The sequence below is a fragment of the Artemia sp. Qi Xiang Cuo genome, chromosome 18 (genome assembly GCF_049724085.1).
Source record: "Artemia sp. Qi Xiang Cuo chromosome 18, ASM4972408v1, whole genome shotgun sequence".
NCBI lineage: Eukaryota > Metazoa > Arthropoda > Branchiopoda > Anostraca > Artemiidae > Artemia > Artemia sp. Qi Xiang Cuo.
This window is the reverse complement of record NC_142811.1, coordinates 22,335,230-22,348,551: the sequence shown is the minus strand read 5'-3', so window position 1 is coordinate 22,348,551 and position 13,322 is coordinate 22,335,230. Positions and strand designations below refer to the sequence as shown.

Genomic DNA, 13,322 nt, shown 5'->3' with positions numbered 1-13,322 from the left:
GTGGTCACTCAACTCCATTTTGTGGTAGCTTCTGTCCGCTTTAAGCTTGACTTGGTAACTCATTTAAATTTTATATTTGTTTTGAAATTCATTTATTCTTCATTATCATTATCACTTCATTATCGCCTTGCTTGTTTTGAAACCAGTTGGCGATTTTTATTTTTATCTATATATTTTTGTTTTTAATTTGATAAACCCCTAAAGTCTTGTATATTTGACAAGCTAATTATAAATATATTAGAGCCGCGACGGTTTGCTGGGGGAAAAATAAATAAATAATTATAAATGTACTGACGGCATATAGCGCTAAAACGCTGCTACTAACTTATAGGGTATTTAAGCCAAACACTGACCAATCGTCAATGCAGATTATACAAGAAACAGAAATCAAAAATGGGATGGACACAGTGCACTTACATGAAGCGTTTTCGTATGCTCGCCTGTTCTTTCATCCATCATTCTAGCCAAAACATCTTCCGCTTCACGATCAAGTTCTAACAGTTGTTCTGCTGGCTTCATCGTGCGAAGTTTCTGCGGGGTCAATGAGAATACCTGCGACAAACGAAGTTATCATAAATAAAGAATCTAGAACTAGAACACAAGAATCTAGAATTTAAATTAACCAACACTAGAAGCTTCAAATGAAAAATATCTGACTGCAAGGAGATTTGAATCTTGAATTTTGATTTATCACTCATTGCTATAGTCAGATGTAAGAGAAGATAATACCTATTTCAAAAAGTTAAATAAAACCGTAATTGAGCCAAATTAGCTTCTGATGTCAAGTGAAAAATAGACCTCATTTTGAAAACTTGAAGGAGCTGAAGACATCATCGTGTTGTAGACATCAAGATTACTGTACTTGGTCCCCCAGCCCCACTGCCCACCTTTTATCAGAAGGGATGGCGGGTAAAACTTTGCATTAGTCAGAAACACACAATCTCTATTATTGAAGACACAACCTGGGCTAATGGCTATCCATCACCCTATCTCCAATTCTGATCAAATTTTTAGTAGAAATGTAGCATTTTGGTTGTTTTCGTAAGCATTTTCACTCTGTGGTATTCCATGGCATAAAGTGAACCTACAGTACCTCCGGCACCCAGGACCTACCTACGTTATGCCAACTTTTTAGCATACCGGTATGTTGCACCTAGTTTTAGCCAAAATCATGCATGTATCTTCAATCCACCCCGAAGGACCAAAGCGAGCAACAATCCCTCTAGCATCTATTATTCCCAAGTATCTGGCAAAAAGGCAAATATACTGCACCTTCTCTGAAGTGGAATCACAAAAGAATTTTCAATCTACAATACCAAAGCCAAAGTCGATCTGTGATGCTACCAATACCTTCCCATACCTTCCCCCGCCAACTCTCTAGGTGAAATGTAGGTATGTTACACTCTGTTTGAACTGGAATCAAGCAAATGTTTTGCGTGGTCAGTATGACAAGAGAAGCAAATAGGGTCGGAGTTCCCTCCCGTTCCTCCTGTATTTTATGTGCCAAACATTTCCTATGGAGCAGAACGATGGTCCTTTAATGCCCCACCCTCTTTATAGAAAGTTAAACATATATCACTTTGTTTGAAACTAGAGTCACACAACGATCTTCAATCCGTATTAACCTATCATAAAACAACTCTAACTCAAAACAAACAGAAATTACTAGATATAAGAACTGGGAAGTCGTCCCCTTGTACCCCAATTATAGCGGGGGTGTCATTTACGCTTTACTGAAATTAATACGATTATATTTTATATTTTTAATCAAATTCCATCCGACTGATATACACTAAAGTTTCATTTATACTTTCTTCATTCTAAACATATTCCTTTAAAATGCACAAAGGAGCCGAATAGATTTCTCATTGTAAAACTTCACTTTAAAGAACAAAATGGATTTCTTCAAAATGAAAACTATACATTTTCAAAGTGTAATTTAGGCACCACCGCTCCATATGTTTAAATGAAATACACCGAAAAAGAATAATTTAGCCATAAAGTTGTTCTTTTTTAAACATATATATTCTTTTTGAGTCATCTTGATTGTTATTGGAAATTTAGTTTTCAATTATTACAATTTTATTTAATAGTTAATTTAAAATTAGCTTGGTTTTTATTGGTTATAGCATCAACAACAACACAACAAAGAAAAATAACGTCCAAAGACTAATCAAACTTTACAAAAATGTTTCTTTCTTTCATTTTACAAATTCTAAACTGTATTTCACTGAAAACAATATGTATTTTGAACAGTTTAATTTTTATACAGCCATATCTAGGATTTTTTCAGGGAAGGGGCTATGATGTGTTGGGAGGGGGGGGACAAAAAAAATTCACCTTGTTGAAAGTGTAATTACGAACGAATTTTGAATTTATACTATTGACGGTATAATGTGTGCCCATGGCCCCTCCAGTATACCCTCATCTTTTCCATCACCAACTTTATAGCGCAAAGGTAGACACGATGCACATTGTTTGTACCGGAATCTTGCACAGATTCTTAATCGGTATAATTAGAGAACCAATGCGAATCATACACTCCTCCAATACCCAACACTGCACTTCCAATATTCCAGTGCAAAAGTAGGCATACTGTACCTTGTTTTAGGTGAACTAAGGTAAAAATTTTACTGTAAATGATTGTAGGACCAATGGAACCCATCCCGCTCCCCAATACCAACATTTTAGGGAAAGAGAGTCAGGTGAACCTCTGTTTGAATCAGAACAGAGGTGACCCTCTGTTTGAATCCTCTGTTGAATCATATAAGGATTTTCCATCTATATGATTCGAGGCACAATTTCTGGCTCGTAGCCCCAAAAAGCACAGCACTAACTTATTCAGCTGAAAAATAGGTAGTCTTTCTCGCCGATGGGCTTATACCTAGGGGGCTGGTATCTTTGGCCATTTGGGCCATTGGGGTTTGAGTGACGATGACCCTGCCACTACCTGTACGCAAAAGTGCCCGGATCCAATTGAAATTGATGTGATATGTACCATGAGCCCCAGTGACCTTCCGCACGAAAGTGTTCGGAAATTTACTTGACATTTGGTAGGCATCAACATCCATGCAAACCTGAGTAACTTGTAAGCTTGACAGCAGCAAACTGGACAAATTATGACATCATTCTGAATCAATTTATTTAAAATTTTGTTATTTCAGAGGTAATTTTCGAGACTTGAATATTCCATTTACTTCCTGGTGTTTTAGGAGTATTTTTACATAATTTCAAGCATTAGTTGTACTTGTGGCGGGAATCAGGCGTTTCCATCTTACCCGGTATCAAAGATCTTCGAAACCTGGTTGAACCATGCAGTGCGATCTTTCGCTACCTGCTTTACAAATGGGAGCCATTGAGTTGTCCATCTGTGACCGAACTTTCTGAACCCCCAATAGGTTCGAGATCCGATTTAACCAAGTTCCACCAGCTTTTCCGCTGTCCTCCTTGGCGTCTCTTCCACGAGCTAAGTGGCTCAGCTAGAAGAATCTGGTGAGGCAAGTACTCTGTTGCCTACGTAAGACATGGCCCAACCATTTCAGTCAACGCTGCATGATCTTGATGGAAATACATCTCTTGATACCATACATTCGTCGAATATCCATGTTTGATGATCATTCAGCTTTATCCTGAGGATGCTACGCAGACGTGTATGCTCACGTTTTTTCTTGTTTAAAATTTTTTTTTTTTTTTAATGGAAAAGCAGTGTGGTCTAAGAAATTATTTACCCTCAGTGCATTTTCATGTAGTCGCTTCGTTGACCAAGTTTCGCATCCATAAAGAAGGATTGTTCGAACCAAAGCCAGGTAGACTCGAACTTTAGTTCTCAAACTAATTTCACGCCGGTTCCACAACGGTTCTCTAAGGGAAGCAAAGACAGTCTGCGCTTTCCGCAATCGCTGTTGAATATCGGCGTCAGAACATCCATCAGTACAAAGCTGGAAGCCAAGGTATGTGAAGCTGTCGACCTGACCTAACTGTACTTCATTTACAGTTAACGGTATAAAATCACTGTGATTTATTGCCATGAATTTTCTCTTCCCTGTACTGACTTTCAAGCCAATGTGATCTGCCCAAGTAACTACCTCATCGAGCATAGTTTGACGTTTCTCTGGGTCCGAGAGGATTCTGACATCATCAGCGTGTTCAAGGTCTCCAAGTGAAAGGTTCTGTCCAATCTGAACTCCTGTATGAGAAGATAGTGCATTTTCAAGCACCCAATCAATACAGTAGTTAAACAGAGTCGGGGACAAGACGCAGCCTTGTTTTACTCCAAACACAACCGACAATTCTTCAATCTCTTCTCTTTAAACTCGAACTCGGCTCATAGAACCCTTGTATTATGCTTTAAGCAGTTCGACAAATTTCAGGGGCATTCCATATATTTCTAGAATTTTCCTGAGGTTTTGGCGAGTGATCGAGTTGAATACGGAAACGAATTCCAGAAATATCAGACTAAGGGGCAAATTATACCTTTCAAACTGCTGGATAATGAGGCGGAGTGCAAAGTTATTTTCAGTATAGCCTCTACCAGGACGGAAACCGGGAGACACTGTTTGTAATTTCAAGTATTAAGCTTGAATTTATTGGATATTTGTTCTAAGGAAACACAAACACAACGGAGCCTCTAAACAAACACCTTTTGGGCCAAGAGAAAACTCTTATACCCAATCGAATGAGCAGAAGATTGCAAGAAATGCACCGTCTCCAAACAAATTACCTGAATAATATTTACGTATTAACGAAGAAGCTCTGGTTCCCAATACAATCTTCAAAAAACAGTTTGTTTTTTTTCAGCATCGCTTTCATATTTTATAAAAATTTACAGACGCATAAGTATTGCGTCATATTTTACAGACGCATAAGTAACTTTTGTAGGTCATAATGCTGATTATCCTTAAAGAGAACTGGTAAAATAGACCCGACAATTTCTGTCTGTCTAAATAGATTTAAAGGGTATCAAATATTCTAAATAGTTTGAAGCCCTTGTTGAGCACAAAATACCTATGATTAGAAATATGATTATTCTGAAAGCAAAATTAGTAAATGACTATTTCCCTCCTAAAATACAAACTCGCATTAAATATAGCGTTACGGGGGGCATAGAAGATAAAACTCTAAGTATTGGCAGAGGTAGAACACCCGAATGGAGAGAGCAAGTGCCAATATTTTGCAATTCTACCAAAAAGTTTCTAATTGAGTTTCGTCTAAAAAAATATAGTGCTATAAGGGATTACTTTCATATAGGGCAAACGACGTTGGCAAGAGGAAGCTACACTGTAACTCCGGATTCAGTTAAGAACAATAATATCAAAACCATCCTTTTGTATAAGCCTACTAATAGGTCCGTTATTTTAGGAGACCTGCAAGTACAGTTCCTAAGGACTAAGCAAGCCACAGCCCAAACAACAAAAAACACAGCTACTGAATCGACTGCCCAGGGAAACGGATCTGTTACTTCAATTGACGAGTACACTCATCTTCTCGGTCCTCCTCCCAGCTATGAGGAGTCACAAAGAATGGAGCTTTTCAAATTGCTACCTGGAACTTTTCAAACTACCTTTCAAAATGTTGGATAATTAGACGGAGTTCCAAAATATTGTCAGAGCAGCCTCTACCAGGACGGGAAAGGAAGACACTGTTTGTATTTTCAAGTATTGAGCTGGAATTTATTGGCTAATTGTTCTAAGGAATCACTGACACAACGGAACTCTGAACACAAAATAGCTATGATTAGAAATATGATTATTCAGGAAGCAATATTAGTGAATTACTATTTTCCTCGTAACATGAAAACTCACATTAACTTTAATATAAGCAAATATTTCGACAAGGACCTCCGCCAAGTCGTCCTCAGTGCTAAACAAAAAAGAAGACAAAGAGAAAAAAAAACGAAAATCTAACCTTTCGAAGTTTACTTTACAAAGACAGAACAGACACTGAATAAAAGTAGTAATGGTATAACGCTAAAAAGCGGGGTGTCTCCCTATATTGCTATAACGATAGAGAGCGGGTGTCTTCCATATAGCTATAATATAAGGTAGCGGACAGTAGTCCCGCCAATACAAGCAGACAGTGTAATGACCGGAATTCAACCACCGTGAAAATTAGTCGTGCGTGTTTTTCATGGTAGTGATTCGTATCCTTTGTATGAAATTGTGAAATTCTTTCTGTAATTTAATTTGTTTAATTAATTTACATAAATTAATTTATTATTAATTAATTTACATAATGACATTATTTTTTTTTTATTTTAACAGTTTTTTTTATTGATGACATTTTAATATACTGTAATGACGATATTTCTATTTTCCAATTGTACGATTTTTTAAATTCTGAGCATCTTCAAGTTTATTATTTATGAAATATTTTTTTGATTTAGTAATTGAACTTGAAACCCATGATCTCCTAAGGTAAAAGAACGACACGTTAATCGACTGAACCAACAAGTCATTGAACAAGCCATGGAACAAGTTAAAGCACATTCGATTTATCCACTGGATTTTTGATAGGTGTTAAGTGACATGTTTCGGGGCATTTTTATGACATCATCATGAGAATATGCATACTTCGATGATTTGAGATGTATACTAGACAAACAATTTCTTCTGATACTTGGGCCCCAAGTCCTACCCCTATCCCTCCACCATCCCTCCAACCCCTATCCCTCCAACCCCCCCCCAACATTTTTTTTTACTATTAGGAAAATATTGTTTGTAGTTACCAATTTTTTTTTTTTTTAATTTTTTTTTTAATTTTTTTTAAAATTTTTTTACATCTCTAAATCATATCAGAGTAATATAATTAAACTTTTGATTTAGGTTTTTAAACATATTCTTGTGCATACTATTGATGAGACCAGATTGTTCGCTTTCAAGATTTTTTTTTCATGAAAAACAAACTATTTTTTCTTCTTTTCTAAGGCCAATTATGAAGAATGGGTTATAAAAGAATAAAACACACAAACACACACACACACACAAACTTACACACACATACACAAACTTACAAACACACAAAAACTATCACACACAAAAAAAATTACACACACAAAAAAAATTACACACAAAAAAAAAAAAGAACAAACAAAAAAACTTACAAACACACAAAAAATGAAAAAAAAAAAAAAAATTAAACACAAAAAAAAAATTACACAAAAAAAACTTACACACACACAAAAACGAACTATCAAACACACACAAAAACTAACAAAAATAAAAAAACTTAAACGCGAAAACAAACATACACACACACACACACAAACTTACACACAAAAACGAAATTACACACAAAAACAAACAAACACACACAAAGAAAAATAAACAATCAAAAAAACTTACACGCAAAAAAAAACTTACAAAAAAAAAATACCTTTAAAAAACACAAAAATACTTACACAAACACAAACACTCACACATACAAAAAAACCTAAACACACACACACACAAACTTAAACGCAAAAACAAAAACTAAAAATAGCATAATCACAAAAAAACAAAAAAAACAAATTAAACACCCAATCAATAATACACACAAAAAAAAACTTAAGAGCGATAACAATAATACACACACACAAAAACTTACACACACACAAAAACTAACAAGAATAAACATAAGTACAAACAAAAAAAAACTTACACACACACACACACAAAAACTTACACACACACAAAAACTAAAAAACAAAAAAAAACAAATAACACCACCCAAAAAACTTACACACACACAAAAAAACTTAAACACACACAAATTCTAACAAAAACTTAAAATATTACACACACAGATAATATTACGCACACACAAAAAAACTTACACAAAGACAAAAAAACTTAAACACACAAAAACTTACACAGACAAAAACTGACACAAAAAATAAATAACATACACACAAAAAAACTTACAAACACACACACACACACACACAAACACAAAAACTTACACACACACACACACAAAAACTTACGTGTGTGTGTGTTTAAGTTTTTGTGTGTGTGTAAGTTTGGGTGTGTGTTTTAGTTTTTTTGTGTGTGTATTTTTTTGTGTGTGTGTATGTTTTTGTGTGTGTGTATGTATTTGTGTGTGTGTATGTTTTTTTGCTTTTTTAATTTTTGTTGTTTGTGTTATTAATTTTGTGTTTTTATTTTTTTGTGTGTGTTTAAGTTTTTTTGTGTGTGTGTTAGTTTTTTGTGTGTTTGTATTTTTTTTTGTTTGTGTGTAAGTTTTTGTGTGTATGTGTAAGTTTTGGTGTGTGTGTTTGTTTTAGTTTTTTTTTGTTTGTGTAAGTTTTTGTATGTGTGTAATTTTTTGTTTGTGTTTTAGTTTTTGTGTGTGTAAGTTTTTTTTTGTGTGTGTGTAAGTTTTTGTGTGTGTGTATGATTTTGTGTTTGAGTAATGTTTTATTTGTGTGTATTTAATCGTTTTATTGTAAGTTTTTTTTTGTGTGTGTGTACGTTTTTTGTGTGTTTGTAAGTTTTTTTTTGTGTGTGTAAGTTTTTTTGTTGTGTTTGTTATATTTTTTATGCGTGTGTTTAAGTTTTTGTGTGTGTGTAAGTTTTGTGTGTTTGTGTAAGTTTTTGTGTGTGTGTTAGTTTTTGTGTGTGTGTGTGTGTAAGTTTTTTTGTGTGTGTAATATTTTGTGTGTGTGTATGATTTTTTGTTATATCATTTTTTTTTGTTCGATTATTATTTTGTATTTTTTTGTTATTTTTTTTTTGTGTGTGTAATTTTTTGTGTTTGTGTAAGTTTTTGTGTGTGTAATTTTGTTTGAGTGTTTAACTTTGTTTTCGTGTATATGTTGTTGTGTGTGTGTAAGTTTTTGTTTGTGTGTAAGTTTTTTTGTGTTTGTAAGTTTGTGTGTGTGTGTGTGTGTAAGTTTTTGTGTGTGTGTCAGTTTTTGTGTGTTCGTAAGTTTTTGTGTGTGTGTTTTTTTTTGTGTGTGTTTGTAAGTTTTTGTGTGTGTGTAAGTTTCTGTGTGTGTAAATTTTTTTTGTGTGTGTAAGTTTTTGTGTATTTGTATGATAGTTTTTGTTAGATATTTATTTTGTGTGTATTTTCGAGATTTTGGTTAATTGATGTTGTGTGTTTTTTTTTTTTTGTGTTTTAGTTTTTGTGTGTGTTTTATTTTTTTTGTGTGTGTGTGTAAGTTTTTGTGTGTGTGTGTGTTTGTGTGTTTTATTTTTTTATAACCCATTCTTCATAATTGGCCTTAAAAAAGAAGAACAAATAGTTTGTTTTTCATGAAAAAAAAATCTTGAAAGAGAACAATCTGTCCTCATTAACAGTATGCACAAGAATATTTTTAAAAAACTAAGTCGAAAGTTTCAGTATATTACTCTTATATTATTTAGAGATTTAAAAAAAGTTGAAAAAAAAAGTTTAAAAAAAGAAGTTAAAAAAAAAATAATTGGTCACTACAAACATTATTTTTCTAATAGTAAAAAAAAAATGTTGGGGGGGGGGGTTGGAGGGAGGGTGGAGGGATAGGGTTGAGGGATAGGGGTAGGACTTGGGGCCCAAGTATCAGAAGAAATTGTTTGTCTAGTATGCATCTCAAATCATCGTGGTATTTATATTCTCATGATGATGTCATAAAAATGCCCTAAAACATGTCACTTAACACCTATCAAAAATCCAATTGATAAATCGAATGTGCTTGAACTTGTTCCAGTTCAATGGAATGATCCTGTTACGATATTGTGAAGCTTAACATCAGCTGGGCAATGTCCCAGAAACAATTCATTGCATGTATTTCTAAAATCATAATGTGTTCAATGGCTTGTTGGTTCAGTCAATTAACGTGTCGTTCTTAAACCTTAGGAAATCACGGGTCTCACGTTCGATTCCTACATCAAACACAAATTTCACATAAATCAATGGGAAGATAATTAGAATGTAAAAAATCGTATCATTGGAAAAGAAAAATATCATCATTAGAGTAGTAAGTTTTTTTTTTTGTTTTATTATGTTTTTGTGTGTGTGTAAGTTTTTTTGTGTGTGTGTATTTGTGTGTTTGTATTGTTTTGTGTGTGTGTAAGTTTTTGTATGTGTGTAATTTTTTGTGTGTAAGTTTGTGTGTGTGTGTATGTTTGTTAGTGTGTGTTTGATTGTTTAAGTTTTTTTGTGTGTGTAAGTTTTTTTGTGTGTGTGTAAGTATTTTTGTGTGTTTAATTTTTTGTCTGTAAGTTTTTGCGCTGCATTAAGTTTGTGTATGTTTTTAAGTTTTTGTGTGTGTGTAAGTTTTTGTGTGTTTGTAATTTGTTGTGTGTGTGTAAGTTTTTGTTTGATTGTATTTTTTTGTGTGTGTGTAAGTTTTTTTGTGTCTGTGTTATTTTTTGTGGGCGTTTAATTAATTGTGTGTGTCTATGTTTTTGTGTGGTTTTATTTTTGTTTTTTTGTGTAAGTTTATGTGTGTGTGTAAGTTTGTGTGTGTGTGTAATTTTTTGTGTGTGTGTAAGTGTTGTGTGTATGTAAGTTTGTGTTTGTGTGTAATTTTTTTGTGTGTGTTTAAGTTTTGTATGCGTGTAAGTTTTTGTGTGTGTAAGTTTGTGTTTTTGTTAGTTTGTGTGTGTGTGTTAGTTTTTGTGTGTGTGTTTTTTTGCTTTTGTTTTTTAGTTTTTGTGTGTGTGTATGTTGGTTTGTTTGTGTAAGTTTTTGTGTGTGTGTAAGTTATTTTGTGTGTGTAAGTTTTCTTGCGTGTTTAAGTTTTTTTGTGTGTGTAATTGATTTTGTGTGTGTAATTTCTTGTGTGTGTGTATTTTTTTGTGTGTGTGTAAGTTTTTTGTGTGTGTGTAAGTTTTTGTATGTTTGTAAGTTCTGTTTGTGTGTGTTTGTATGTGTTTTATTTTTTGTGTGTTTGTAAGTTTTTTTGTATGCGTGTTAGTTTTTGTGTGTGTTCTTGTAAGTTTTTGTGTGTGTGTAAGTTTTTTTGTGTGTGTAAGATTCTTTGTGTGTGTAAGTATTTTTGTGTGTAAGTTTTTTTTTTGTGTGTGTAAGTTTTTTTGTGTGTGTGTAAGTTTTTATGTGTGTAAGTTCCCTTGTGTGTATAATTTTTTTTTTGTGTGTGAGTTTTTGTGTGTTTGTGTAAGTTTTGTGTTTGTTTGTAAGTTTTTTTGTGTGTGTGTAAGTTTTTGTGTGTGTGCTTTTTTGTGTTTTTGTGTGTTTGTGTGTGTGTGTTTGTTTTTGTTTTTTTGTGATTTTTTTTGTTTGTTTATTTTTTTGTGTGTGTGTAAGTTTTTTTTTGTGTGTGTGTGTGTATGTTTTTTTGTGTTTGTTATAGTGTGTGTGTGTGTAAGTTTTTGTGTGTGTGTATTTATTTTATTTGTTTTAATATTTTGTGTTTTTTTTATATTTTGTGTTTGTGTGTAAGTTTTTTTTGTGTGTGTGAGTTTTTTTGTTTGTGTGTGTATGTTTTTGTGTGTGTGTAATTGTGTGTGTGTGTGTATTTGTTTGTGTGTGTGTATGGTTTTTTTTGTTCTTATTTTGTTTTTTGTGTGTAAGTTTTTGTGTGTGTGTGAGTTTTTGTTTGCGTTTAAGTTTTTGTGTGTGTGTGTGTGTAAGTTTTTTTGTGTGTGTAAGTTTTTGTGTGCGTTTAATTTTTTGTGTGTGTGTTTTAGTTTTTGTTTGTGTGATATTTTGTTTGTGTTTGTCATATTTTGTGTGTGTGTAAATATTTTGTGAGTTTGTAAAAGTTTGTGTTTGCTTGATTTTTTGTGTGTGTGTAAGTTTTTTTTTGTGTGTGTAAGTTTTTTTGTGTTAGTATTTTTTTGTGTGTGTGTGTGTGTAAGTGTTTGTGTGTGTGTGGTTTTGTGTGTTTTATTCTTTTATAGCCCATTATTAATAATTGGCCTTAAAAAAGAAGAAAAAATAGTTTGTTTTTCATGAAAAAAAATCTTGAAAGAGAAAAATCTGTTCTCATGAATAGTATGCACAACAATATGTTTAAAAACTTAAATCAAAAGTTTTATTCTATTACTCTGATATGATTTAGAGATGTAAAAAAAGTTGAAAAAAAAGTTAAAAAAAAAGTCAAAGAAAAAAAATTGGTCACTACAAACATTATTTTTCTAATAGTAAAAAAAAATTTTTTTTTTTGGGGGGGGGGGGTTGGAGGGAGGGTGGAGGGATAGGGGTTGAAGGGATGGTGGAGGGATAGGGTTGAGGGATAGGGGTAGGACTTGGGGCCCAAGTATCAGAAGAAATGGTTTGTCTAGTATGCTTCTCAAATCATCGTGGTATGCATATTCTCATGATGATGTCATAAAAATGCCCCGAAACATGTCACTTAACACCTATCAAAAATCCAATTGATAAATCGAATGTGCTTGAACTTGTTCCAGTTCAATGGAATGAACCTGTTACGATATTGTGACGCTTAACATCAGTTGGGCAATGTCCCAGAAACAATTCATTGGATTTATTTTTAAAATCATATTATGTTCAATGGCTTGTTGGTTCAGTCAATTAACGTGTCGTTCTTTTACCTTAGGAAATCACGGGTCTCATGTTCGATTCCTACATCAAACACAAATTTCATATAAATCAATGGGAAGATACTTAGAATGTAAAAAATCGTATCATTGGAAAAGATAAATATCATCATTAGAGTACAATAAAATGACATCAATAAAAAAATATTAAAATTAAAAAAAATAATAATAATAATAATTAATATAATTATGTAAATTAATTAACAATAAATTAATTTATGTAAATTAATTAAACAAATTAAATTACAGAAAGAATTTCACAATTTCATACAAAGGAAACGAATCACTACCATGAAAAACACGCACGACTAATTTTCACGGTGGTTGAATTCCGGTCATTACACTGTCTGCTTGTATTGGCGGGACTACTGTCCGCTACCTTATACTATAGCTATATGGAAGATACCCCACTCTCTATCGTTATAGCAATATAGGGAGACAACCCGCCTTCTAGCGTTATACCATTACTACTAATAAAAACCAGGCAGGAATAAATGAAAATGAATTTACCAAGATGATTGGGCAAGGATCTTTTGCCTTGCAATAGTTTTAGCTGGTCTACAATTTCGGTTTTCATTAGATATGCAAATAAGTTCTTTTAAGTTATACCGGGTGAAAATATTGATTGAGTCCTTCAAAATTAAACTGTCGTAAATTGGGCTTAATGAAATATCTCCAGTATCTCTATTTATTGCTAAATTTTGTTTCATATATTTTTTTATCTCAATTACCTCTTTAAAAGTTTGTGGTACGCCATTTACAGTTGATATTAAGGTTGCCTCGTCAAACAGAACTAGATGGGTCGGATTTACGAAAATATGCGAAGCCAAAGCCGAA

The 13,322-nt window shown here is 33.1% G+C and overlaps 1 protein-coding gene across 1 annotated transcript in view; it reads right to left on the bottom strand.

The window, feature by feature from the left end:
• The window catches only part of LOC148941329 (transcription initiation factor TFIID subunit 5-like), a 279,459-nt gene that overhangs the window by 24,609 nt on the left and 241,528 nt on the right, over positions 1-13,322 (bottom strand). Inside the window, 1 exon segment of the mRNA XM_089104692.1 lies at positions 418-552. Within this exon segment, the coding sequence (XP_088960818.1) occupies positions 418-552 (135 nt within the window).